Genomic DNA, 26,531 nt, shown 5'->3' on the forward strand with positions numbered 1-26,531 from the left:
ACTCACACTGAGGGCAGGTCTACCCTGCCGGTAAAATTTGGCAGCAATCGACAGGAGTTACGCAAGCTACGCAGAGTAGCTCGCATAACTCCTGTCGACTTTGTCACTTTCCTTTAGCGCGCTGTCTCCACTGTGCTGCGCCGATGGGAAATGCGTTCCCATCGACACAGCCCTATGCTTTTTTTGGAGGTGGTTTTAATAGATTGACTTCCAGATCGATTGAGTGTGTCTTCACTGCCGCTCATTCGATCCGGAAAAATGGATCTGACAGCGGCAAATTTGCCGCCGTCAGTGTGTATGTAGCTTGAGTGGTACATACTTTTTCAAGTACTCAATGGGACTAATTGCATGTGTGGGCCGGGGGTCCTATCCGGCCTAGCTGTTGCAGCCCTTCCTTAGGCCCAGGCTCTGAGGAAGGCCACTGCACCTTCCTACAAAGGGAATGTATTAGCGTCTCTGCACGAGTCTTAGCCCCGGCCCTCAGGCAGAGCAGGCCGACAAGTAGCCTATTGCCTCTGGCCCTTGGGCAGGGCGAAGCAGGCAAGCAAGTAGTCCAGGGGTCTCCAACCCTTAGGCAGGGTGAGACCGATGAGCAGTCTGTTGCCTCAGGTGGGGGAGGCGGGTAGCAGTCTCGGGTCTCCAACCCTTCAGGTGGGGTGAGACTGGTAAGTAGTTTGTAGCCTCTGGCCCTCAGGCAAGGCAGGCAGTGGGTCCGCTGTCTGTAGCAGCAGGGGAGAGTACGTTCTCCCAGAGTGGCTGGGATGGAGGGGAGGGAAGGGAAGGGGACGCAGGCCCACCCATCTCCACTGCGTCCCAGCCCCGGGCCCTAGCAGTGGCAAAGATGTTTGCCACTGAGTCGGTGGGGCTCCCGCCACAACACGCTGATGGGGTCTTGCCCCTGACTCAGCCACTAGCTATGGCTGTCCCTGGGCCACTTCCTCCCCTTGTGCCCAGGTACCTGTGTCCCCCGGGTCTTCGGGGTTGCTGGGGTACTCAGCCCGCAACAGGCTCACCAGTCCCTCCTCGTCAACCGGTGGCAAGTCGGAGCTCCTCTGCGGAGGGCAGCTCCTCCAGGTCGCAGGGTTCCTGGGGTTCCTCGGCAGAGGGCAACTCCTCCAGGTCACAGGGCTCCAGGGGTTTGGCGTCAGGCAGCTCCTCCAGGTCAGGGCCAGCCTCCAAGGGTATTTCCCACCCCTGCGTCTCAGAGGGGTTGGTCCAGTTGCTGGGTCCCGGAGGCCCTATCCAGTCCTTGGGGCTTGGTGGCCCGGCCCAGTCACTGGGGTCTGGTAGGTTGGGCCATTCCCAGCACCTCTGCTCCAGGAGGCGCTTGCTGGGGGTGGTGGCCTGGCGGGGGTCAGGCCTACACTGCAGCCAGTGGGACGGCAGGTCTGCCTCTGGCGGCAGCCTGTCTCCTACTGAGCTGTGGGGCCTGCCTTTTATACTTCCTGCCCCAGCGGAAGCTCCGCCCCTCTGTTGCCAGGCTGGCTGGCCTGCCAGACCTATCACTGTCCGGCTCCCTTGTCGCCAAGCAGACTGGGTTGCCGGACCTACCACGGTCCGGCTCCCTGGTTGCCAGATAGACTGGGCTGCCGGACCTATCACTGTCCGCCCTTGTTGTTGCAGCCCTTCCTCGGAGCCTGCACCTTCCTACAGCATGATTTAGTTCTACACCACAGCCCCAATCCAGGAAAGGACTTAAAGTTAACCATGTGCTTAAGTATTGGCCTTAAAAAGGGAAGTTTTCCTGAACTGGGGCCATGTGAATAAGGGCTGCAGAATGGGGCTCTATATCTTTTTATAGAAATTATGGTACTGATTATCAGAAAATTAATAATAAACAAAAAAATAAATAACATACATTTAAAAAAACAAATGAAAGCTGCTTACAGTCTGTTCCCACTTGAATGCAATTACATTATTTGGCATGAAATAAAATTCTTGTGAAACTGATTGGAAAAAAATACTTTTCATATGCAGTGGCCAATTTTTAAACCTCAGTCTTGGCCATTCTAATTTGTTTTAATTCCAAAGGGCTCAGATTTTATTGGTGATTAATGGGCATGCCAAAGTCCATTTTAAAATCAAAGCTATCTTTGAGTTATATTACAAAAATGTCCCCAACCACCTCTGTTTGTCTTTTTTGCACGTTTATAGTAATGTCTGAAAAAAAATTTCAGCAGGGGGCTGCCTTATGGTATGTTTGGACAGCACCTAACATACTTTATTAACTGACTGCAAATAATACATATTATCATTACCAATTACTCTGTTGGAAGATCATAACTAGAATTTTTCATAGTGCATGTATTTATTAGGAAGCCATAGATTCAGTAAGGCGGGGACAGGAGCTAACTTCTTGGTTGCTAACTGCAAAATAGGAAGCACACTTGCTTGTCTGGAGAGCTAAGTGCCCATTACACCGGTTTACCTATATGATAACTTTATGTAATGATTTTACTACTTAAAGCATCATCTCCGCCATCATAGGTGCTTGGAGCACTTCACAGTTAAAACAGTAGGAGCAAACCAGTATAAAATAGGTAGTGTAAAAATAAAAGTACTAAAGTATCATGGGCAGAGTTTGGGGGGAGAATGCCCCCCTAAACTTATGATTTTTTTAGGACTTACCTTTTGGCAGGGCTGTGGCTGACTCGGGTGGGCCTGGTAGAAAAACAAGCACTTCCGGTTTCCGCTTAAGATACCTGGGCAACTGGAGCGCCGGGCAGCTTGTTCTCGGCTGGTCACTTCCTGCTTCCGGCCACGTGACCAGATGCAAGAAGTTCAGGAAAGCAACCGGCCGAGAAATTAAGCTGCCTGCTCCAGTTGCCAAGGTAGCTTAAGCGGAGCATTGGTAGCAGAATAAGCTGACTGGTTAGACATATATATCTAACCTCCCTACGCCTTGCCCCCCCCCAAATTAAGCAGTCAAACTTTGCCTTTGTAAAGTATCTAAAAAAGAAGCAGCCTCATTAAAAAGGCCGTTGGAGCATGCAGAAGGCAGCGTGTTTAAAACAGAAAACACCTTGGCAATAGAAATCGCTTTCACAGACCCATTTTTAAAGCTTGGAGAACTCTGCATTTCTCACCAATGAAATTGCAAAAATGGAGGGAGTGGAGGCCCCAGCCCTGCAGTTGACAACACACAGGTGGACTGCCAGGCCTGTGTAGCGCCCCACTGGCTTCCGTGAGCTGCAGGGGCCTGCTCACATACTTTCAATGGAAAGATCAGGACCTAAAAGAGCAGTTCAATCCGAGCAGCTACAAAACTGATAAACGTTAAAGAACATGGGTTGTTCCATTGACGCTGGAAGGTCTAAGTTATCTCTGGCATAAGGAAAGAGTAGGGATTCATCTCGAGTGGAGAAAGTGGGGTTGCCATTGCCTGCTCTCCCTTGGGGGTTTTCTGGGAAAGGGCAGTGTTAAACTAAGTCTGCTAAGAAACTGTACAGAGTCAACATACCCCTGCGTGGTGCCGACTACTTGGGCTGCATTGGCTACCTAGACACCCACATGCAGTGGAGGGATGATTGCAACTGCTTTTTGTTACTGTTACCCCCATCTGCCTCTGCAAATGGATTTTAACTTGGAGGCCCTGTGGCTGCATCAACACCGGCAGAAACTGATGTGAGCTCTGGGCTGAACAAGATCAGTGCCTATTAGTTATTAGCGTGGATTTTTGTTGAAAGAAGGAAAAATTGCAAGCGTCAGTGAGATTTATGAGATATTAGTGAGGTGGGCGGGTAACCCAGACTTATATAAACAGTGCTAGTAGAAAGAAATTACATCTCCCTACACAAATGAAAAATCAGTCTCACTATAGTTTTGGAAACATATTAATGGGGGAAGGGTTTCCTTAAGGCATTTTGTGTGTGGAAAGGAGGTGATAGGAAGGATTTGTACTGAGGAAAGAATCCAAAAATTATCAACCTCTCACATTGCTCCAGCCCTATTTCCTTTCTTCTGGTGCCAGCAGTTGAAGTGAAAGTCTGCTGTGCTTCTTTGTACCACGTAGGTTCTGCCTGGGACCTGCAGAGAGGTTGAGCGGTTCTAATGCTGCGCACAAGGGAAGGGAAGGGAGTACATATCAAAAGTGGCTTTTCCTTTCTGAAGCTATTTCTGTTGCCTCATCTGATAACATATTTGGTCTGGCAACTGTAGGTGACTTGGTTGGCACTTCTAAACTTAACCTCAGTGGGGACAATACAGCTGTTATGCCCGTATCCAATGTACGCTTCACTAACTGTGTCTTCTGATGTGACTTATTTTGACCTGCTCTTGTCAGTTCCAGTTTGTGGAAGCAAATACAAACCTTGTCTCCTCAGCTGAAAATAATAAACATTCTCAAGTTGTTTAAATTTCTGAGTCAGAAATACAGCTCAAATACTTCTCCACGGGCTATGGTTGTTCTGTGTTAACTAAATCAAAATTTGGAGTATCCTAACCAAAGTAGAGTATTGTATGTGAAAACAGAATTTAAAAAAAAAAAAAAAAAAGGACTGGCTGCTTTACTGGGTGTTAGTTCTTTAAAAGTATCCAGGTCAACAGCAGCATCAGCATTATTCAGAGAAATCATTTCCACGACACTCCGGTGGCATTACAGCACCATGGGGAAAATGTTTATTTTCCTTCTGAATAAAATTCTGAACAGATTCTAATAGCAATAAAGACGTTTCTGGGAAATGAATAGCTAACTCAGGTTATTTTGGCCTTAACTTGACTTTGTGCTACCCCATCTTCCATCTGGCTATTCATTTCCAGGATATACCCTGGGCCTCCATTGTTTTTGCCTAATTAAGATCAGTTTTCAGTTATATTACTGTGAGCAGACTATGTACAGTGCTTGTCAAAATTAAAAAGAAATCTAACAGGATACTATAATTGTAAAGGACCCTGGAACGCTTTAGCCAAATATTGGCTGGATATTGGCTGGATATTGGCTCTTTTTTTGATGAGATGCTGTTGTGTTCAGCCAGATGTCTAATGGACTGTTACACTGCCAATCTGGTGGAAGGGGAAAGAGAAGGATTTAAATTATAGGCACCATCACTGGGGTTGCATAAGGCAAACATGTCTCCCACTATAATTTGAATACCTTATGGATGATCCCTATAGCACAGCTGCAGGCCATATGCATTTAAACTCCTGCTCTTGTTCCCTGCAAAACTTTTTCCATTATGTGGATGCACCTTTGATTTAAATGTTAGACATGAACCTGCGCTGCAAAATTTGGAGCCAGAATTTGCAAACAGAAGCTCACACAATGTTGGGATCTGGGGTTTTATTTGACCTGTTACAGAAATAGGAACCAGCTGTGAAATTTAGATCTGGGTTCAAATTCTAATGCCTCACCTAGCCCTTAAAGTCAGGAGTTTGGGTGAGCCCATTTTTACATGTAATTATTGTAAAAGAGGAAAAATTATTGTAGTGTAGTGCTTTACCTTATGGTTCTTGATGGGAGGTTAAAAGATCCCGAGGATCTTTTAAAATGTATTAGTTTCTTATTTTCTCAGAGTATGGTAAAAAAAAAAAAAAATGCAAAGGAGAAACTCTTATTAAATCTGAAGCTGTATTATATCTGCACCAGTGCCTGCTATTAATGCTCAGAACAATGGATGCTTGTCCTAGGGAGCATGGTATATTTGATCTATGCTATGCCCACATTAATTTATACCGTACTAATATATCCCGATGATGTGCTGGATATGCATGCAACTTCTATAGCAACTCTTCCCAGTTGATACCAGCGCACTTTCATATTGCAATTTTGTATGAATTTTGTCATACCAGAATACTGTACAGTATCAATTACCTAATAAAATATGAAAGTGAGAAAAAATGAAACTTTATAGTACTTAGAGGTAAATTATATTGTTTGCTTCCAACATAATGTGCATTTTGCAGACAGTTTGTTGCTCTGTGTATTCCAGAGTTTGCAAATATTCAAGTCAAGATATACAGAAAGCTTAAGGGCAACATTTTAAACCAGGATGCTTAAAATCAAGCTCCAAGTCCATTTTTAAGGACTTTAAAAAAAGTAACCTTAATTTTTTTAAGAGGTGCTAAACACCCCAAACTATAATTGGTGGCTTTCATTGGCTTATTGCTCATTACCTCTGAAAATCAGCCTATTTTAATATGGATTGAGGAGTTTGGCTTTAGGCACTCAAGTTTAAATGTTTTAACCAAACTATTGTTTTTGTTGTATAGTCTTAATTACACTTCCATAATGGAAGAAATAATTATTCGAATGCCTGCACTGGGCTAATAGCAGTGGAAGTGTGATATTAAAGTTCACAGAGTGGTATACAGGGCCATAAAAGTGTGGTAACTCATAGGAAGATGGATTAGTATATTGCCAGGGGCTATAGACTAATGTGACCAAACGTTTGTCAAAGATGGCTGTTCATCACTTCGCACTATAGTCTAGGTTAATGTTGCAGATTTGCTCATATGTTTACAACACAAAACAGAGTCAAAGTTATTCTCTTTCATTCATGTTTAAACTATTTCCTCCTGATTGATTTAAAGCTGGTGAAAGGCAAGTGTGTGGAATGCCGAGTTGTGCAAGGCTGTGATGTAGTAGTGCGAGGTGATATATGGCGGTCTTTGCCTCAAAACAGTGGTGTGAATCCACCTGGCTTTTAAGATCTCTCCCTTTCTAATGGGCGTAGATGGTACTGCACTCGCCAGGACTACTAAATCAGTTATTTTCAGTAAAAATATGCTGTGTGTGTCAATATCTACTGAAACACTACACGGTATAAGCTTGACAGCAGTTATGACCAGGAGTTTATCTTGGGACTTAAGATTTTAAGAAAACAGGGCAAAGATTTGGGAGGTACAGTTTTTCCAGATTAAATTTTGTTTTTTAACTGTATGCTTTAAGAATGTCTAGAACACACAACAATGTAGCGGTAGTAAGAGAACTGGAGCGAGTATTTGAGTGGGACAATTTTAGAGCAGTTGTAGTTTTGAATCATGGAGATGATAATGCCATGAAATAAAGCCTGGTATCACTTGTGCAATGCCACTGACTCAATATGGAAAAAAAAAATATATATATATATATATAAAAATGTTATTTTACAGCAGCTTATAAATTAAAAAACCCCAGCCCTTTATCACCTGTATTGTTTACTGCTGCTTCATCCTAATTGAAAATAGATATCAGGCTCCCTTTTGTTTCTAGGTAATTTCACTTTACATTTTCAAGGACTGGCACAATATTGCAAGAATTTCACTGCAAACATGGAAGGCCAGTGCATGCCTCGGTAGTTTAAAAAGAAAATCACAGCAACCTATCTATAACATTATATTTTGTTCACAAGATAATTACTTTTGTACCAAATATGAATACTTTCAATATCTTAGATTAATTTTAAGCTTTTAAATGGATTTTCACCATTACCTGAGAAGTTAACAGGATTTAACCCCAAATCTATCTTTACAAAAATAGTTTTGTTGAAGCTAGAAATGCACGATATTGAATAAGGCAAGCAGATTTGGCCCCTAACAAACTGAATGACTATGCCTCAACTCTATGAAAACCATGCCAAATTGCCTGTTTTTAAAAATTAGATGGTAACAAAGTGTGACCACCTTAAATGGTGGTGTTTAAAAACAACAAAAAACCAATCAAGATATCCCCTGAATATTCCCAAGATGTTTTCATTTAAATAGTAACAGGAAACTGTATTCACTTTACTTTTCCTTTTTTGTGCATGTCCTAATTCATGCATTTTTTAATCACGTTAACTCAAAAATATAATGTATATTAACACAAAAGTATTATATATATATTAACAACACAGGATGGTCAAGGAGGAGGGGGGAACAAAATGTAACATTTGCAATTCAACTGGCTCAGTAAAGGCCAATCATGATGATCTTGCGTTATGCTTGTATATGATATATATTTAAGGGTATGTCTACATTGCAATAAAACTCCCCTGGCGGGCCCGTGTCAACTGACTTGGGCTCACGAGACTGGTACCGTAGGGCTCTAAAATTGCTGTGTGGACTATGTGACAGTTATTCCTTTTGGGGCATTGTTTAATGTGCATTGTTTGGGAATACTGGCATCTTGTTTTTTAAAAAAATTAGTCTTGGAAGGTTTATACTGGGTCTAATTCCACAATTCTTATACACCAGTGACTTCAGTGAAATTGCTGGCTAAGTCCTTGTGGAGGGGGATGTACTTAAGCACATGGTCAGCTTTAAATATTCTAATCAAGGGGATATAAGCATGTGCTTAAACTAAACATCCACGTCAGAAGTGGATCTAGCTTCCTGGTGGAGCTGAAATGAACAACTGCAAGATCAGGTCCATGCTGCGGAAACATATTTTTGAAGGTGTTGAAATACACATTACAGTGCCAAGGGAACAGAAACGGTGGGTCCTTTAACATATCACTGAGATGTGTTTAATATTTGCTGCTATCACGTTAGAACACAGATTCCTTTTAAAAGGTTATGATCCTGGTAATTTATCTGGTTGGCAGCAATTTTATGGTTTCAAGAATAACTGTTTAAAAAAAAAAAAATCCTCTCTCTTCCCCTCACCAAAAAGCAACTGAAAACCATTTTTATTAAATATACACATCAGATGGGATGTCTGTTAATAAGAGCAATAAATATAGTGAATTTGAATTACGCTTCTTAATGCTTTATCCCTCTTCTCTTTCTATGACAGTTACTATTACATTACTGCCTTTTGCTGCAAGTAGGTAGCCGCAGTATAATTCATGGGTCAGTGAGACTCCCAGAAGGTGTAGATAGTTAAGTCTCCAGGAAAACCTTTCAAATGGGGCATAGCCTGCTGTTCTTTCTTCATTACGTCTCTTGCCCCAGCACTGCCACTGACTGCTTCAAAGGCTCTTGTAACAATCAAAGGCCCGGCAAGGTCTAAGCCACATGTTCCCCTTGCTCCCTACTGCAGTATATAGGCTGCAGTTTCAAATAAAATAGCTTTTATTGCCTGATCTTTGTCTCTTTCCTCTGCCAGCACATTTCAAGCTTCTAATAAATTCTTTATTGCTTATTTTATGACCTGTCGCCATCTGTAACTCTCTTAAAATAGTAATCAACATTTCAAATGTCTCTCTCTCTCACAAACTGAATAAAACTGTATGGTATTACAGATTTCAAAAGACAGTAGGGCATGTTCACGCCTGTTGTAACTCCATTGAGTTAACACTGGAGATGAATTTGGCCCAATTATTCCAGACATCACTGGAAAAAGTCACTTCTCAATAACATGAAATTTGAGGCCCAATCCTGCAGAGACCTGCATGTGTACAGGAATGGTCACCCCCACTTTTGTTTCTGGACCTGATTCTGCAATGGGATTTGGAGGTGCTCGGGCCCACATCCACAAAGCTACTTGAACGCCTGTGTACCAGTTTTAGATGCTATTGCCATCCACAAAATTCCGGTTCAGAAGCTGCCTCCCTGTAGACGGCTAAATTTTTGCGGTAAAATTTCCCTACTCATTTAAATTCCTACCTTCCCAGTGGATGCCCTGACCACCTGGCCACAGAGTCATTCTTGCCCTCTCTCTGTCCCAGCGATGCTTTAAATATTTACTGTGACAGGGTGCACTATCCTGCACTGAGCAGGAAAGAGTTAAACACACACTATGGCCAGTGGAAGTCCCGCCCCCCCAGCCTGTGCTGGGCGTGCTCTCAACTACTGCCTGAGTATAAAAGGGAGTAGCCCAGCTCATTCCAGGCTGACCTCTGAGAAGGAAAGATGCTTGGTGGAGGCTCAAAGCAAGGAGCTGCTTCAACCTCTAGCTGAGGGGATCCAGAGGCCCTGGAGACCCGAATGGAGACGCGTTGCCCACGGCTGCCTGCCCGGAGTCAGACATCCAGGGAGTTACCGATGCCAGGGAACCCAAAAGCCTTGATGAGACCTGGATGACAGTATCAAGAGGTACAGTAGGAAGTGTCCCAGGGGGACAGTGTGAGTGGTATCTCCCACCTGAGATCGGTCAGTGGGTTGCGGTGGGATTCCTGCTGGCCAGGGTGGTGCCCACCCCTGTCACAGACAGGGCCCTGGGCTGGGATGTGGTGGAGTGAGGTGGGCCTGTGTGTGCCCCTTTCCCCCACTTCTCCTGCCACTCTCCTTGGGGTGACAGCAATCCCCCACCTGAACGTCAGACTGCAGAGGTGCACAACCCGCTGCCATAGTTACAGACTGTTTGCCCTGCCCTGCCCTGCCTGAGGGCCAGGGCTACAGCCTGTTTACTTGCCTAATCCTGATCCAAAGGCAGCTATTGACTTTGGCTGGTGGGCCCCACAGCCCTGACCCGAGGGTAACTGACTCTGGCCATTAAGCCGCGCCACCCCAGCCCTGGGTGTGGCCACCCTGACTCGGATCCTTGAGTCACACGGCTGGAAGGTCGGGATCAGTCTGTTAGACTGCGCCTGAGGGGATGCCCCATTCCCTCTTGCCCCCAAACCTCCCCATGAGGGGGCACAAGATGGGTTTACCTGCGACGTTTACCCACAGTGGAACAGCTTCAATAGGAGAGACTGACAAAGCCCTATATCAGAATATCCCCTAGCTGAATGGTTAAAGCATTTTCTGAGAGGTCCAAGACCTGGTTCAAATTCTTTTTGCCCCATCAGGCAGAGTGGGGAACCAAACCTGGGTCTCCCACCTCTCAGGTGAGTGCACTAATCATTGGACTGAAAGTTACCTGGTGGGCAGTGGCACGTTCCTCCTTCTCACCCCCCATTTCGTGTAAAGTGAAGCTGGCATCTAACTCATTCTCAAAAGAAATGACTTCGGCACCTAAGTCGCTTGATTCCAAAAGATGAGTGCCCAGTTGTGGATCTCCCTGCAGCCCAGTCTTAAGGCACCTTTCTCCATGAGATGGGTGGGGCTAAGGACACACCCCTATAGTCAGCATCTCACCTTGGCTAGCTGCGGGGGCTCCCTGCCTATTTGCTGGCTTTTGTGGCTCATAGGATCGTAGAATTGTAGGACTGGGCGTGACCTTGAGAGGTCTTCTAGTCTAGTCCCCTGCACTCGAGGCAGGACTTAGTATTATCTAGACCATCCCTGACAGGTGTTTGTCTAACCTGCTCTTAAAAATCTCCAGTGACGGAGATTCCACTACTTCCCTAGGCGATTTATCCAGTGCTTAACTACCTCCTCCTTGTAACAACCTTTTATGTACTTGAAAACTGTTATCATGTCCCCCCTCGATCTTCTCTTCTCCAGACTAAACAAACTCAGTTTTTTCTGTCTTTCCTCATAGGTCGTGTTTTCTAGACCTTTAATCATTTTTGTTGCTCTCCTCTGAGCTTTCTCCAATTTGTCCCCATCTTTACTGAAATGTGGTGTCCAGAACTGGACACAATACGCCAGTTGAAACAAGAATTACTACTTGTGTCTTCCTTACAACACTCCTGCTAATATATCCTAGAATGATGTTTGCTTTTTTTGCACCAGTGTTACACTGTTCACTTTTATTTAGCGTGTGATCCTCTGTCCCCCAGCTCCCTTGCTGTAGTACTCCTTCCTAGGCAGTCATTTCCCATGTGCAATTGATTGTCCCTTCCTAAGTGGAGGACTTTGCATTTGTCCTTATTGAATTTCATCCTGTTTACTTCAGACCATTTCTCCAGTTTGTCCAGATCATTTTGAATTTTAATCCTGTCCTCCAAAGCTCTTGCAGCCCCTCCCAGCTTGGCATCATTTGCAAGCTTTATAAAGTGTACTCACTGTGCCATTATGCAGATATTGAACAGAACCAAACCCAGGACCGATCCCTGTGGGACTCCACTTGATATGCCCTTCCAGTTTGACTGTGAACCACTGATAACTACTCTCTGGGAATGGTTTTTCCAGCTAGGTATGCACCCACCTTACAGGATCACTGACTTAGGCTTTTCTCTCTCCCCATTCGTTGAATAAAGAGCCTAGGTGCCTCACTCAGGCTTTGTGGATCACAGTGCTGTTCCTGTGATTGTTCTGGGCACCTGACTTATAGGAATTATGCAAGGTTGATCGTTGCAAGGCCAAGTGTGACACTGGGCTCCAGTGGAGCCATGCTCCGATAGCGTCACAGGGCAAACCGCAAAGAGCGGGGCAGGCAAAGCCCTAAATACTGGTGGCTTTTCTTCCATAAGATACACCAAGCCAGCAACAAACAGCTTTAAGGAAACTGTGTTTTTATCTGAATGACCAGTGAGGTCATCAGAAGCTATCTAGCCCTTTAGCTAGCACCCAGACAGCCATGTCAAATATGATGGGGATTACTGACATTTTTTATCCATCATATGTAAAAAAGTTCTACCAATCCCAAAGGATTCCAAGCAGGTCAATGAATAGTTCAGATCTTACCCAAATACACGCTTAAAGCCAATGCTTATTAACTTAACTAATTTTTTTTTTAAAGTAAAAAGGGTAATGGTTAAAAGCTCAGTATACATACACAGATGAAAATAAAGCTCTCAGGTCAGTTTCAAAGTAGAGATAACTGAATTGCAAAGTTCTTAAATTGCAAAATCTCTGAAATTACCCAAACAGCTTGGGGGTCATCAGTCCTTGTTTAGAGCTTCTTTGTTAGAAATCCAGTCCAGAGACATGAAGACTAAATGATCCATGTGCAGAGTTTATTCAAATTCTCGCATGAGAATTAGCAAGGTGATTCCAGCTGGTGCTGGGATCCCAATCTTGCAATCCAAACTTTCCCTAACAAGTTTGGCCAGACCTGAGATAAAAAGGATCAGTCCCCTAGAGTCTTTTATGGATCTCTGCAGGCTGACCAATATCTTCTCCTCAGCAGGTGCCTTCTTGAACAATTAACAGATGATTGCTTGTGGCTTCGAAGTGTCATCTCTTATATCCTGAGCACATTAGTAACTAGTTGCATTAGCACAAGGTAATTGGTCATTTACTACCATTTGCAGGTATTTACTACTTAAACTTCAAAGAGAAAATAAATACAATAGTATTGTTACATTCAAGTTCCATCTAAATGTTCGTATGTTCCTTTTGAACTGTTAATCAATAGAACAGTATTAGACAGGACAGCAGTTTATCTACATTGCTAACCTCTAACATGATATTTGTAAACAACATCAAATAACTACCAACAATACACTTGCATATCAAAGCTCTAGTCTACTTAGAAGGAATGACCCTTGCTACCATTGTATTTTCCTGTAATATGTCTCTAAAGGTCAGATTTGGGCCATGCAATTTGTAAAGTTGCTTGGCTCTCTCTGGCCAAGCCTCACACCAAGTCTCTGTGGATTCAGGCCTAGGTGACTCATACAAATGGGCTCTGTGTGGTGAGGCTGAGGGTTTTGTTTGCCCCAAATATTGCAACAGAGGGGGAAAAAAACAAAGATCTTTTTCTCTCTGGTGACATTTCCATTCCACAGAAGCCAATGGAGGGGACTATTCATGTAATCAGAAAAGAATTAAGGCATCTGTCCATTATAAACAAAATAAAACCTCTCTCATATCTTTTAAAAACAAAAACTGCATTTTAAGTACAAAGAGTTACCTTAAGAGAAAGAAAAGACAATAAACTTTAATGATACATTAATACCCTTTTCTTTAAAAGTAGGAAACTCTAGATTTCATTTTTCTAGCAAAAAGGTATTTCACAAGCTGTTTGAGTCTAGTGGCGCATTAAAATCTGCATGTGTTACAGAAGGCTTGTTTCTGGATCAGAGATGGAATTACTCTGATATTAAAGAAGGCTCCTTGTATTGAGTGTGTGTATATATACACATTGTAAGTCCTTGCTGATCATTTTTATTGTCTTTTTAAGTAGTAATATAGTACCAGATGGAGCTCCATTTACCCTAATGGAAGTTGAATAACAAACTCAGAATCTTTTTCCCCCAGCTTGTAGCAAACACTTTTACATCCTTCCTGAATTATGAGTTACACTGCCATCAGAAAGGGAAAAAAAATCTGATTTGGGGTTCAAGAATTAATTGCAATGTAAGTCTGAATTCAAATAGAATTGTTTCATTTAGCTCCTGGGTCTCATTTCCAAGATGTGATACACTACAGCTAATTCCAGCTTGCGAATATAATGCAGTTTGGGCCTCAGCTAGACACTAAAAGTAACTTGGGTTTTCTGCTTGAACTGAATTTTAGACATAGCTCAGAAAACACAATGTGTCTTTCTGGGAAATGGTTGTAAATAGCAAGAAAACCCTGGCTATTCAGTTCCTGAACATGATGCACAAAGTCATCTTAAACTGTGGAAAGTGTCACTATGAATGTACTGAGTGGTCAGGAATACACTGCATTGATGATGCCAGTGGCCTGTGTATGCCTCAGGTCATTACTATTTGATGAGATTTAGTACCTTAACGTTCATTTAAGTGTGAATTTGGAAAACTGAAAATAGCTTGATCCTTTAAGATACTCGGGCACCAATCCATCAGAGCATGTAAGCATATACTTAACTTTAAGCACCTGAATAGTCCCATTGAAGTCAATCAGACAAGCATGTGCTTACATGCTTTGCTGGATTGGGGCCAGAGAGCTCAGCAGCTTGTAGGATCAAGTTGCCATACCGTTTGCGTGCATGTTCCGTTTGTAAAAGAACAACGAATAACCATGCAATTAGAACTGCACGTGTCTGTATGAATTAAAAGGCACGTGAGAGCAGCAGTTTGGAAACATGGTCAATCCTAGGCTATGTACTTGCACGCTTCCAAATCCCTTTCCTGCTCCCATCCCCTTGAGCCTAGCCTACCCAAGGAAATGTAGCTATTGCTGACAGTGGGTGTCAGCAGCAGGTATGGGTAAAATAGGCACTGAAAATGGATTAAGTACAAGTCTAGACAAGAATAACCCATGGACAGCATGTTTCAGGAACCATAGTTTCCTGATGTAGATAGGCCCCTATGTACTCTCAGGAGAGAAACACAAACTGGTGGGGGATTGATATGACTTTGTGGTGGGGAGAGTGGGCCAGTTTCAGGAAATGATTTACTTTAGCTTCCATTTATTTTGTTCTTCTCTGGTCTCTTATTCTCCCAACCCCACACAAAGACAGTTAAGTTTATCATCCATTTAAATGTAATTACTTAAGATAATGGAAAGACACTTTCACTTTGTTCTATTGAAGACACGGCCTAAATGTAGCAATCACCAAGTCATTCTTGGCAGTGCTATTACTGTAGCTCTGCTGTCACCAACCATAATTTATATTGTGGCATCATAATCACTGGTTGTGAATCTAGTACAGCTCCCCCCCATACTCATTCCCCTCCTCTTCTCTTACGGGAATTTGGAATTACAGCAGAGAAGTTGTGACCAGGGAGTCAATCAAGTTGAGTGCTTTTGCAAAGCTGACCTCTAAAGAAGCTTGTAGTAAATAGAATGCTACCAGCATTGTCGAGTTACAAATACAACTCAACTATCAGTGGCTTTTTAAAAAATGTTGGGTGTTTGTTTCACATCTCTTTGCTTTGGGGTCTGTTTGAATTCTCAGTGGGGAGTCTGCATTGCTTGTTCAGAATGGCTGCCAATCAGAATTGTATTGCCCAGTGTCTCTAAAGCAGTGGTTCTCAACCTGCAGGCTACTTGTGGCCCAATCAGTACACAGTTGCAGCCCATGTGACATCCTCAGGCCCATACAGGTAGCATATATATTGTGTGGATGTGGCCCATATAACACAGCGGGAGCTGCATATGAGGCCCACAATTATAAATCAGTTGGGAATCACTGCTCTGTAGGGAGCAACCAAGGGAACAGTTGCGGGGACTGGGAATCGGGAATCTTACTGATGGGTTTCATTTAACGTTTTCTCAATAAATGATTCAGTTCAAAGAATACTTGTTTTCAATGTAAACAACAACCATCAATTCAATACAGAACTTCATTACTGAATGAAACTCAAGAACACTTGGGTTTCCCAGCATTGTTCCTAGATCAAAGCTCTGTGACAAAAGAACCATGCATTTTTTTTGTCTATAAATGGCCATGTATGTCTAAGGCTCTGTGTAAATATCTCTTAAAAACAAAAGAAGTTGCCTTGCTACAGCTGTAGATTAGTTTAATCCTTTGAAAATTTACCTTTAGGCCAAATATTTAGGATGGTGATTGTAGCGAATCTCCCGTCGCCTGCCGGCAGCAGTGTAGACCAGCCATGAGTGTCAGTCTTTCTTTCTCTTTCTTCCTCCCACCCAATGCACAACGAAAACAAATTTTGAAACTCCAAAATTTGCCACTAAGAGGTGGTATCGTCTGCTGGACAGCTTTAACATTACTCAAGACCAACACTGGACAGCGGGGGCCATTGAAGGGCAGAAGCCACATATATTTTACAATAAAATGTTGACAAAGAAAGTTCACTTATGACTAATAAACTAAATATGTGGCTGTTCTCCAAGTGCTATATCCACCATTTGATCCAGATAAGGATGGGTGTATCTTTGAGGAAATTCATGTAGGAGGTAAACTGATAAAGCAGGCCTGCTCTGAGATCCAAATAAACATGTGCAAAAGAGCACTGAATGTATGGAACTGAGAAATACCATGGGAAGGAGCTAGACTAAAATAAAAGGATGCTGACGTGAGCTCCCCATGCCCCTCTACTCATTACCTTAGTTGTTTTACCTTTTCAAAGGCAGTTTGAGCTTTCAGCTGCATTTAGATGGGGTTTGGGCTCCTGTTGTATTTTAACTGTCTGTTATATAGTTAAATTAGCTGCAAAAAGCTTTTTATTTTTAGTTTTGAAAATAAATTAACTCTGATCATGAAAATGACCATACTTGAATTAATGCCAGAGGTACACTCCTCGTATCTACTAGAGTTCAACCCTGCAATCAATCTCATGCTTAACATTCCAGCCTTTAGTTTTAATACCTAAATGAATCCTCCTATACACAAAAGCTGTTCTGTACTGAATGTAGCAAGCCATTTTACCAGAAGAGGCTTACAATATGTACTTTAAAAGATATAAATATGTCTGTGAATGCCTGTTTTACTAGGAGTTATGAGAAATTTCTATAGAAACATTAATCCCTTTCTGATATGTACATTAACAAGGGTGGGTTGCGTGTCTCTCAGATGGATAATTCTCTTATGTCAGTATAGCTTGTCTGGTAAATTATTCTCACTTGAGAAACACTGGGGTGAATCCTGCCCTCAGATACATGCAAGCATTTCCCATTGACACAGTGGGAATTGCAGTTGTGTGTGAAGGCAACATCTAGCCCCTTGCTAGAAGAGCTGTGCTAAAGCTTAGACTAATGCACCAAATCAGTCGGGCTTGGGTTTCTGTATACCTATGAACATCAGTTTGAGTGGCTGAAAGTTCAGTGGATCTGGGCTGGTGCAATTCACAGAGCCATAACCGCTATTGCTAGTCATCCCCTCTTCCCAAGCTCCAAGGATCCCTCCTCTTTCCATTGCTATCTTCAGAGGGTGTGGTGGCCTCCAATACATGTGTGCTGTCTCTGCCAACTGTTGGCCAACCGTCCTAGATTTTCTGCATGTGCTGGGTGGCTATGTTCCCTGTGACAATTTGAGAAATATGTCTTCTGTATTTATGAATTCTAGTTGATGTTAGGAAGTAATTAGGAAATTGTGTATGACATGGAATGCCACTATGTGGATGTGGAATCTACCATTTGCTGACAAGGGACATAGCATGTTTCTACCACACAGAGGCAATGCGAAGGGGACACATGGTCCCCCCCCGATTTCTGCCAAGGTTTATATGTCCAGTCCTGAACCCCACTGCATATAATGGAGAGTAGTTAATTTTAATGAACTATGCTCTGACTGAACAGTGGGCATGCTATATTGGCTGGAGCTGGGAGACGCTAGTTCCTTTAACTTATAATTGGAGCAAGAAGAGGAAAGTGGAAAATTCCCAGCAGCAGCACAAAGGAACCAGATGGTGTTGGTGGGACATATTGACTTGACAGACTCAGTGAGACAGGAACAGGAATCTGTGGGCAGGAGAAAGTAGGAGACAGGCATGCTTTCATGGCAGGGGGTTCTATTTAACTGCATGACCAGCCAAGATTAGAGAAGATTAAGTGAGCTCATACGGCTCCATAATTCTGAGGACAAACCAAGAGCTGCAAGGGAAGGAACCTGAACGCTCAGTGGGCTCTCTCCAAGCCCAGAGAACTCTCCAGAGTAATGAGGAACCTGAGGCAGGGAAATATACGTAGGTGTTTATATCGTTTTGTATAGATCTGTATATTTCTCATGCTCCCTAAATAAGGAGGAATGGTGTTTAGAATCCTGTGTAAAGTCTGCGTGTGTTGGCTTTCAAATTATCTCATGCTTTTGTCGAGTTAAACTAGAAACCAGAAGGCTCACACATTTGGTAGCATTCTGGGGAATGTGCAAGAGCAGCTGGGGAGGCCTGGGAAAAACAGCACTAGTTTCAAGGCCTTTACAATTTGACCGCAGGATCGCCAGTGCCAAGTGGGGGTGTCATACATAAGGTCTGCACCTGGAGAGTGTGCTTACTGGCCCAAAAAGAGGGACAGTGCTTACACTGTCTAAGGGCATGTGTGATTCTGCATTTGGATTTTCTCACAGCAGTCCGGTAAGAGTGCAGCCGTGGGAGCTTGGCCAGATCTGTGACACCCCAAACAAAGAAGATAGGGGTAAGGGCCAGTGCTCTGAAATCTCTTTCATTGGTTCCCTGCTAATTGCACTGAGCCATAGGCGGTGCCACTCCCTGCTGATTTGTTTTTCCTATTGTCCACTGCCTAGGATGAGGGCACATCCTAACTCCCATCTTGGTCATGATGGAAGGGAGTGGCACCCTTAATTGCAGTCTACCCAAAAAAGGATAATGGGGCAGTGGCCATTTGGTTTCTTCAGAATAACTGGGAAAGGGGAGCACTCAAAAGTGGGCGATGGTGAGGAATAGGGGTATATAGGTCTTTGGGACCTGAGGATTTGTATCCTCAATGACTGGGCCATCCTGTTAATGGCTCAAATCACAAAGCAAGCCGTCAAGGCTTAGTCTACTTCCATCCCCTTTGACCAGATGCTGGGGGTGGGTGGGTGAGTTTTGGGTAATGTACACAGCTCTTGTAATTAGGTAAGCTGTGGGGGCTCCTTTTTTCATGGTTCTTGCATCTTCATGGATCTAGGTCACATTCTCTCCCTCAGTCTTGCATAACATCATAAATTATACCTGACATTCCCCAAGAAATGTAAAAAGCTAATTGCGTCCAAGTTGTTTTTTTTACTAGCGTCTTAATTGCATCTCTTAATGTAACAACAAACTGCATTCCTAACTTATAAGTATGTTGCCAAGAATGAATGAAAAGCGCTTTAAGGCAAAACAAACAGTGCTATATGGTTTCATTCCAAACAATATCAGTTAAAATGAGGGCATGAACACTGATAAAGATGTTAATAATTAGAAGCTGCATGTTACTCTTAGTATTGTGAAAGAAATGTGATGTGTCCTGCTATGAGAGAGACACTGACTCTTTCGTATTAAGGGCAACATAATACTCTGACCTGAGATCATGTGTGGAATGTCCAGTAGAGTTAGAGGAAGCCCATTCCAAAACCTGATCCAAACCACCCCGATTCAGACCTTGAACCAGTCAGGTCAGTCTCGGGAATTATGATGACTTTGATTCACAGCTCAGTGGCAGCATGTGGATTTAAATAACAAAATCCAAAGTTCAGTTCAAAGCCATTTCTTTGTTTCTTCCTTTCCCTTTCAGTGCACAAGAGTGGTCTGTGTTTTGCTGGTATGGTGAGGACGGCGGCTCTACCAGAGAATTAAAACGCAGGCATTTCACACTTTTGTTAGGTTGCTTAGGAATGTAGGAGTAATGAGGAGAGCTGGTAGAAGCAGGCCCGGCTAGGAAGTGAGGGACCTCTATAAAAACTCCTCCCAGGTAGATGGACATAGCAAAGTTTTGGGAAAAGTTTAGGGCTATGTAAGGGGAATGACTGTGTTGTGAAAGAAAGCACTTGTTTTTCATTAAAGCCCATAGGGTTTTTTAGTTTTGTTTAAGACTTAAAATGAAGACTTAGAATTGATTTTAAATGGGTATGAGGGGTGGGAATAAGGGGTTACTTGTTTTAAAACCAGGAGCTTTGAGAAATAGGGATAAAATATAAAGTGCTTAAGGAGAAGATGGATAAAACTCTTTAATCCTTCCCCACATTTGAGCATTGCTTTGGAGGAAAGCTGTCTTGGTAACCTGCAGTTCTGTTATTGAATTATGTAGGTAAACTCTCCCAATTGACCGGAAGGTTTTCACATGCTATATGCATAAAACGGATAAGTTAACTTCAAAAGGTTTGGAGATTCAGCTTGAATAAGATTCACAAATTCAGATGTTTTGATCACTAAACTACCTGACTCTCTCTAGTCTGCAAAATGTGTTTGGAAATACCATGAAACCAAGTTATTGGTGTTTTGGTTTTGGTTTTGCTCAGAATTGGGAAGTGCAGAGGTGTGTGCAAATAAGAAGTAAGGGGGGGAGGGAGGGGGAATCTGATGTAAACTTCTTTTAATCATCAAAAAAGAAGTTGAGTTTAATTAAATTTAAGTTCTGGATAAAAGTCTGCTTATACCTGGACTTGCTTTATCTTAACTTCTGAATTGGTTTGTCCCTTTCTGATACTCACTCCTGTATCCCCCTGCTTTGTCATTTTAGTAAGCACCTTTCTCCCTCTTCCCCCCACAATTAACTTTAGAAACCCATGATATTTCAGTATGTTACAGTAGAGGAAAGAAACCTTCAAAAGTGACCATCAGTCTCACAGAGCAGATTAACTCATATAAACAACTCCAGTGCTTGCCACTTCTCTGGCAGGGTAAATCAACACTCTAGTTCACACATCCTTGAGGCATGAAGATTGATTAAAAGCCCCACATGGCCACTAAAGCCAGAATGTAAAGTAAATTACTTCCAAGGTTTTTATGTAACAAGAGTCTTAGGAGACAATAAAAAAAAGATAGGAGAAATAAATGCTAGGCAAAATGAATCTAAAGAGAGTCTTTGATCTGGTGACTAATGCTTGACATCTGTAACTTCTCATTTCCTAGAAAAAATATCAAAAATATAACCTCTGGTTTTCATTGTAATCCAAATTTATATATAATATGTAACAAAACGTGGATAAATTTTACAGACAGGAAAGAAGTTTCCTTCTTTCAAAAATGTATACATACATCACTGACCTGTGGAGAGGTTACTCATGAACAGCTGCATCAGCAGATGAGCATTTTTGTACAAATGGAAGAAAACTACTTCATCAGCTTTAGCTCTCCAGGACTGCAGTATAAAAAAAACCAGGCCGGAAGTGATTTTGAGTTACAGTGCATGACAAGGAAAACAAACAAAAAAGACCCACTGCCTACAGTGGTATAAAATACTGGGATTAACATAAATACTGCAATAAAGTCAAATAATGTGACACAGTAAGTGGTGTGTGTGTGTGTGTGTGTGTGTGAGTGTTATGTGACTTCTGCTTAACTTGTCCTTCCATACTTAAAATAAATGTTCATCCAATGGATCCTACAACAGGCCAAAGGTTAAAAATCAAGTTAGCCATGAACTGGAAGGAGAAAGTTAGAGTCTAAATAAACCTGTTCACCAATGAGTCAGAGAGTTGTATGGGTTTGCAAGGATGAAATACAGTTAAACCTGAACTACACTGCAGCCAATCAGGATGCTCAATTTAGGTGTACAGTCTGATTGACTGACACTGCTCCAGACCTGAGTCTTCACCTCTGTTGGTAAATACCCAGTGACTTACCACAAGACTGCTTACAGCCAAGGAGGAAACAGGAGTTGTTGCACTATGGGGGTACGTCTACATAGCCTGCAGAAGTGAGCGTCCCAACCCAGGTCAACTGACTCGGGCTAGCAGGGCTCGCTCTAAAAGTTGCTGTGTAGACAGCGCTTTGAAATTGCAGCTTGGGCAGCAGCTCAGGCTCTTAAGCCCAACCCCCAGCCTAGGTTTCAGAGCCTGAGATCCAGCCCAAGTCGTGACTTCAAAGCGCCGTCTACACAGCCGTTTTTAGCGTGAATGCACTTAGACCGAGTCTGTTGACCCGCGCTGGGAGGCTCACTTCTGCAGGCTTTGGATTCCCATTATGCAAAATGAGACCAGCGCTTTCTACACATATTGTTAAAAATAAATGAACGCTCACTTGTTTTTGTCTACTTTGCTGGCTGTAGATAAAGTTCAGACGCACATCTAAATGTTCATAAATTCATCAAGTCAATAACTGTTTTATTTTACCTTCCTTTAGAAACAGAAACCAAAGTCTCATAGGCCCAGGGAAATATGGATATGGAAAAGTGCCCTATATATTACCGCTGCAAACTGACACTGGACAAGTGCCTCAGAAAATACGGAGGCAGCGACAGTCAACAAGGAACCAAGCATATGAGCAGAATCAGGATCTTGGGAACACACACGATCATCCATCTAACCCTTCAGTTCAACATGGGAATCTTTACCAAGAAGGAAATGGACCCCAGGTGTTGGGGCCCTCAATTTATCAGCAAGTTTCATCCCATTCACTGGCCTTTCCTGCATCTCAAAGTTTGTTTCATGGGACTGACTCAACCCACCATGGCGCTGCTTCCCGCCGGCCATTCCAAGGTCAACCTCCCTCTCAAAGGGCTGGCGCTATTGTGTGCACTGGAACCTACAAGCAGTACAAACTCTGCAACACAAATGTAAGTCCATTCTTCTCTTAATTTTAACGACAACTCCCTTAGCATACTGGATTTCTATTCTTCCTGTGGCTCAAAATCAAAAGATATATATTTGTCTTATTAACTTTGAAATATAATATCCCTTCATTCTGTTTGTTAGGCGTGGAGTAAAAAGAACCCACTTTATGCTGAGTTAAAAGAAGTGTAACTTGGAGAATGTCCATAGTTGCTGTATAATATACCACTTGTATAGCAGCATCCATCCCAGGGATCTCAAATGGTTGTTAAACCTCACACACTGGTGGTATATGTATGATTCCTGTTACATAGATGTGGAAACTGAGGCACTGACTTTACCTCACAGACAACAGAAGGCAGAGAATAGGATGGGATTGGTAGCCAGGTTTCCCAACTCCCAGTCCCATGCTCTAACCACAAGACCACATGGCTTTTTTTGTGTGACAGACCCTCCTTTTTGCTACAAGCTAAGGTTTCTGATTTTAGGTGTTTATTTTTAGGGTAAATTATGGCTTTTTGTAGTGAAATCTATTGTATTAGAATTTTTAAAATAATTTTTTATAGCTGTTTAAAAATATTTCACTTTGATGCTACCCTGTGTTCTGGGATGACCTCCCACTGAGTGTATGAGACCTTTCAGTGTCTGCTCTTCTGCTCCACAAACAATTTTCGACATTGTAAGATCTGTAATTTTGGGCTGTTTTTTTTTGAAAGTTTCTTAAAACGTCTTTCTCCAGTGTTTACCTTGACTGGGTTTTATCGATTTTTAACCAAAAACAAGAGGCCTTATTCCTTTCCATTCTCTTGTGAATTAATATTGTTGACTTCAAGAGCCATGCTATTTGGTTAGTAATAATGGGCTGTTAAAGTGTCCTGTTAGTGCTGTTCTGTGTTGGTCTAACAGAGAATTGGCCCTTGGGTTGCGTTTGTAAGTCCTAATGTGCATTTACAACCTCTGGGCCCTTTAAAACTGGGGGAGATAATCACAGAGCACATGACTAGGAACAAGCATGTGACCTCTAGGAAACCAGATGGACAGCTTCCTGTCTCTTAGGTGGGGGCTGCAGACAGGAGAGACCCAGTGTCAAGGATGCGTTGGTTTATGTTTCCCCTACAGTATGCAGGAAAAGGTTACCCAGAAGAGAAAGATATGTGCTCCCCCTTACCAGTTCTGGCAGCCAGAGACAGCAGGAAGAGTCTCTGTTACCAACTGTGTCGGGGTGCTGGAACAATTTTTATAGTGGGGATGCTGAGAGCCATGGAAACAAACTGTGAGCCCTGTATACAATGGAAGCTATGTGAAGTTCCCACGAGCCAAGTGGAAGCTGTAATTGCCATTCAGTGATCAGTTTCTGCCTAGGACATGGTATTTAATAGTTATAAACAAGTAGGAATGGTCATAAGAGTCAGGGCCCAGACCAGGAGAAAGCAAGGCTGATAATGTTTGTCCTTATTTACTTGTTCTTCCTATCTCTACACTCTTATACATGGGTATTGATTTAATTTATCATCAGCAACATGCTCCAGAATTTCTTTTTTTCTTTCCTTTTTCTTGTATGTTCCAAGAGGTAAATATAATTTATCAAGGGGAAAAGATTCTATTAACTGGTACCCTGGTGTTTGGTTTCTCCTAAGGGCAGTTAATTAATAACAAATTAACTCAATCTGCCTTGGTCTGTTAGGTCATTTCCTCATCGTTGTACATTTACTGTGCTTTCATTTATAGCTGAACTCATTTTACATGACTGACAGCTTGGTTCATAAAAAGTTAAGCTTATAGATTTTGGTTAGTGAGAGGCTGGGAAGAGCTTATATTTATTCAAGTGTTTTTTTTTTTCAGGCAACTAACCCTATTTTCTCATTGTACAAATGGCTTCATATCTTCAGCATTTGCATGTGTGCTTTATACATGATTTCTACAGAATATACAGCTCTGTGTCACTTCATGAATCAGGAAACATGCCGTAAACATCAGTAAATTTCCCACCCCGGTGCCCACATGCACACAGGCAGCATCAGCAACACACAACTAGTGGTATCACCTGAATTAGTTAGCATTCATGCCTGCAGGATCGGGAGAGCTTGAGGAGTGACCATTCTGTCCGAAGTGGAATTGTATGAGCTTGTTGGAGGGGGTGGAGTTTGAAGCTTGTTTGCCACTTGTGCTGGGTGAATGATTTATGTTCAAGAATTTATTTGACCTTTTTTGGATCAACAAATTCTCTTACCTGTTCCTCATTTGTTCACTATTTATGAATGTTTGAAAAAAAAAATGTACAGACCAATCTTAGGTTGCAGGTTGCTTATGGAGTTATGTGCAAGTAATCCTTTGAGTTTTTGACATTTGAGCTGTGTTGATTTGTCACCTTGATCATGTGGGATTATTTCTTGACTGTATGTCCCTAACCTTCATAAACTAGCTCTCCTTCTGCCTAGATTGATTCAGTCATGAAATGAACTTACTTCAGCTATGGGCCTGAGGCTTGTTTTCAACCAAAATTCATACAAAGAGAACTTTGCGTGCACAGTTGTGTGCAAACAGCTAAAACATCATGGAAACATGGGCAAAGAATTGTTTTGGGGATTCACTAAAATTTGTGAACCAAAGTTCCAATGGCTTGTTCATCTATGTTTGCCATTACTGCAGCTAGCTTGTTCATTGGTTCATGCACCCAGGGTTGGTGTGAATGTTATCCTCCAAATAAATGATACTGTTATTCACCAAGTGTTGTACTACTGCTACTTACCAATAGGTCACACACATTTTGGTAAATAACTAGGGGTTTGATAGGATCAGTAAGCAACTGAATTGATTGAGATAATATAATCAATTTTATTCTCTTGGTTTGGGACGTCAAATATATATTTCACATCATCCTGGATAGTACATCTGTAGAATTCTTTTCTGAGATCCACCCGGAAGTTCCCCACTCAGATCTGTACTCCTGAATAGACATAGCAGCAAGAGCGTCATGAATGTAGGGAGAGCAGAATATCTGGGAAGGAAGCATGGTCTTGTAATTGAGGAACTAGGATGGGACTCATGAGAGGTGGGTTCAATTTTCAGCAGTACCATAGACTTCTTGTGTTACAAAGAGATTCATTGGCTTGCCCAAAGTATCTCAGTCACCTTTTATTGGCGATGGTGGTGGTGGTGATGATATTCATTACTAGAAAGTCTTGAAAATTTTCCGACAGGAGTTTTCCATTAGCAAATGCTGATTTGATTAAACTGAAATGTTCCATGGGAAAGTGTCGATTCCATCAAAATGTTGGGTGGAAACCAGGCAGGCTGGCTAACTGGCTTGTGCATGGTTTCCTGACAGCCGATGGCTGGGCAGTCTCCCTAGTCTGCCTGCCTGCCGGGCTTCCAGACTTCCCATGTTGCCTGCCTCCGTGGGACTCTAAGCTGCTTGACTCCCCAGAAGCCGCCCAGTTTGCTAACTGGCTAACTCCTTGCCCAGAATTTTTTAATACATTTCCATTCTACAGGAATTTGCATTTGTGGCTTTTTTGTTCTGATTCAGAATTTTTTTTTTTTTTTTTGGAAATGTATAATTTTCTGTGGAGTGGAAATTCTGTTTCCTGTATAGCTCTGTTCACAACCAACATGGGTGATGTGAGGATGTATTCATTAATATTTGTGGGATACTCAGGTACTATGGTGAAGGGGAGGCATGAAAGTACCTATGTCAGAGAGAACGTTGTTGTTAAAAACTGATAATTTGGCTGTCAATGGACATCTGTGTGCATTGTTTTTACTCATTTTGAGCTTTGGTGTGGACTATGTATGTAATATAATGGCAAAAATTCTAGTTTGGGAGTTTACTTTTGGACAGTGTAGGATTGTA

The 26,531-nt window shown here is 42.4% G+C and overlaps 1 protein-coding gene across 1 annotated transcript in view; it reads left to right on the forward strand.

Annotated features, from left to right (window-relative positions):
• THSD4 (thrombospondin type 1 domain containing 4) overlaps window positions 1-26,531 on the forward strand; it is a 597,500-nt gene that overhangs the window by 125,081 nt on the left and 445,888 nt on the right. Inside the window, exon 5 of the mRNA XM_067534792.1 lies at window positions 22,251-22,683. Coding sequence (XP_067390893.1) covers window positions 22,251-22,683 — 433 coding nt within the window. The remainder of the gene's footprint in view (window positions 1-22,250; window positions 22,684-26,531) is intronic.

The sequence above is a fragment of the Emydura macquarii genome, unplaced genomic scaffold (genome assembly GCF_026122565.2).
Source record: "Emydura macquarii macquarii isolate MOO-44397 ecotype Brisbane River unplaced genomic scaffold, CSIRO-AGI_Emac_v2 contig_3451, whole genome shotgun sequence".
Taxonomy (NCBI): Eukaryota; Metazoa; Chordata; order Testudines; family Chelidae; genus Emydura; species Emydura macquarii.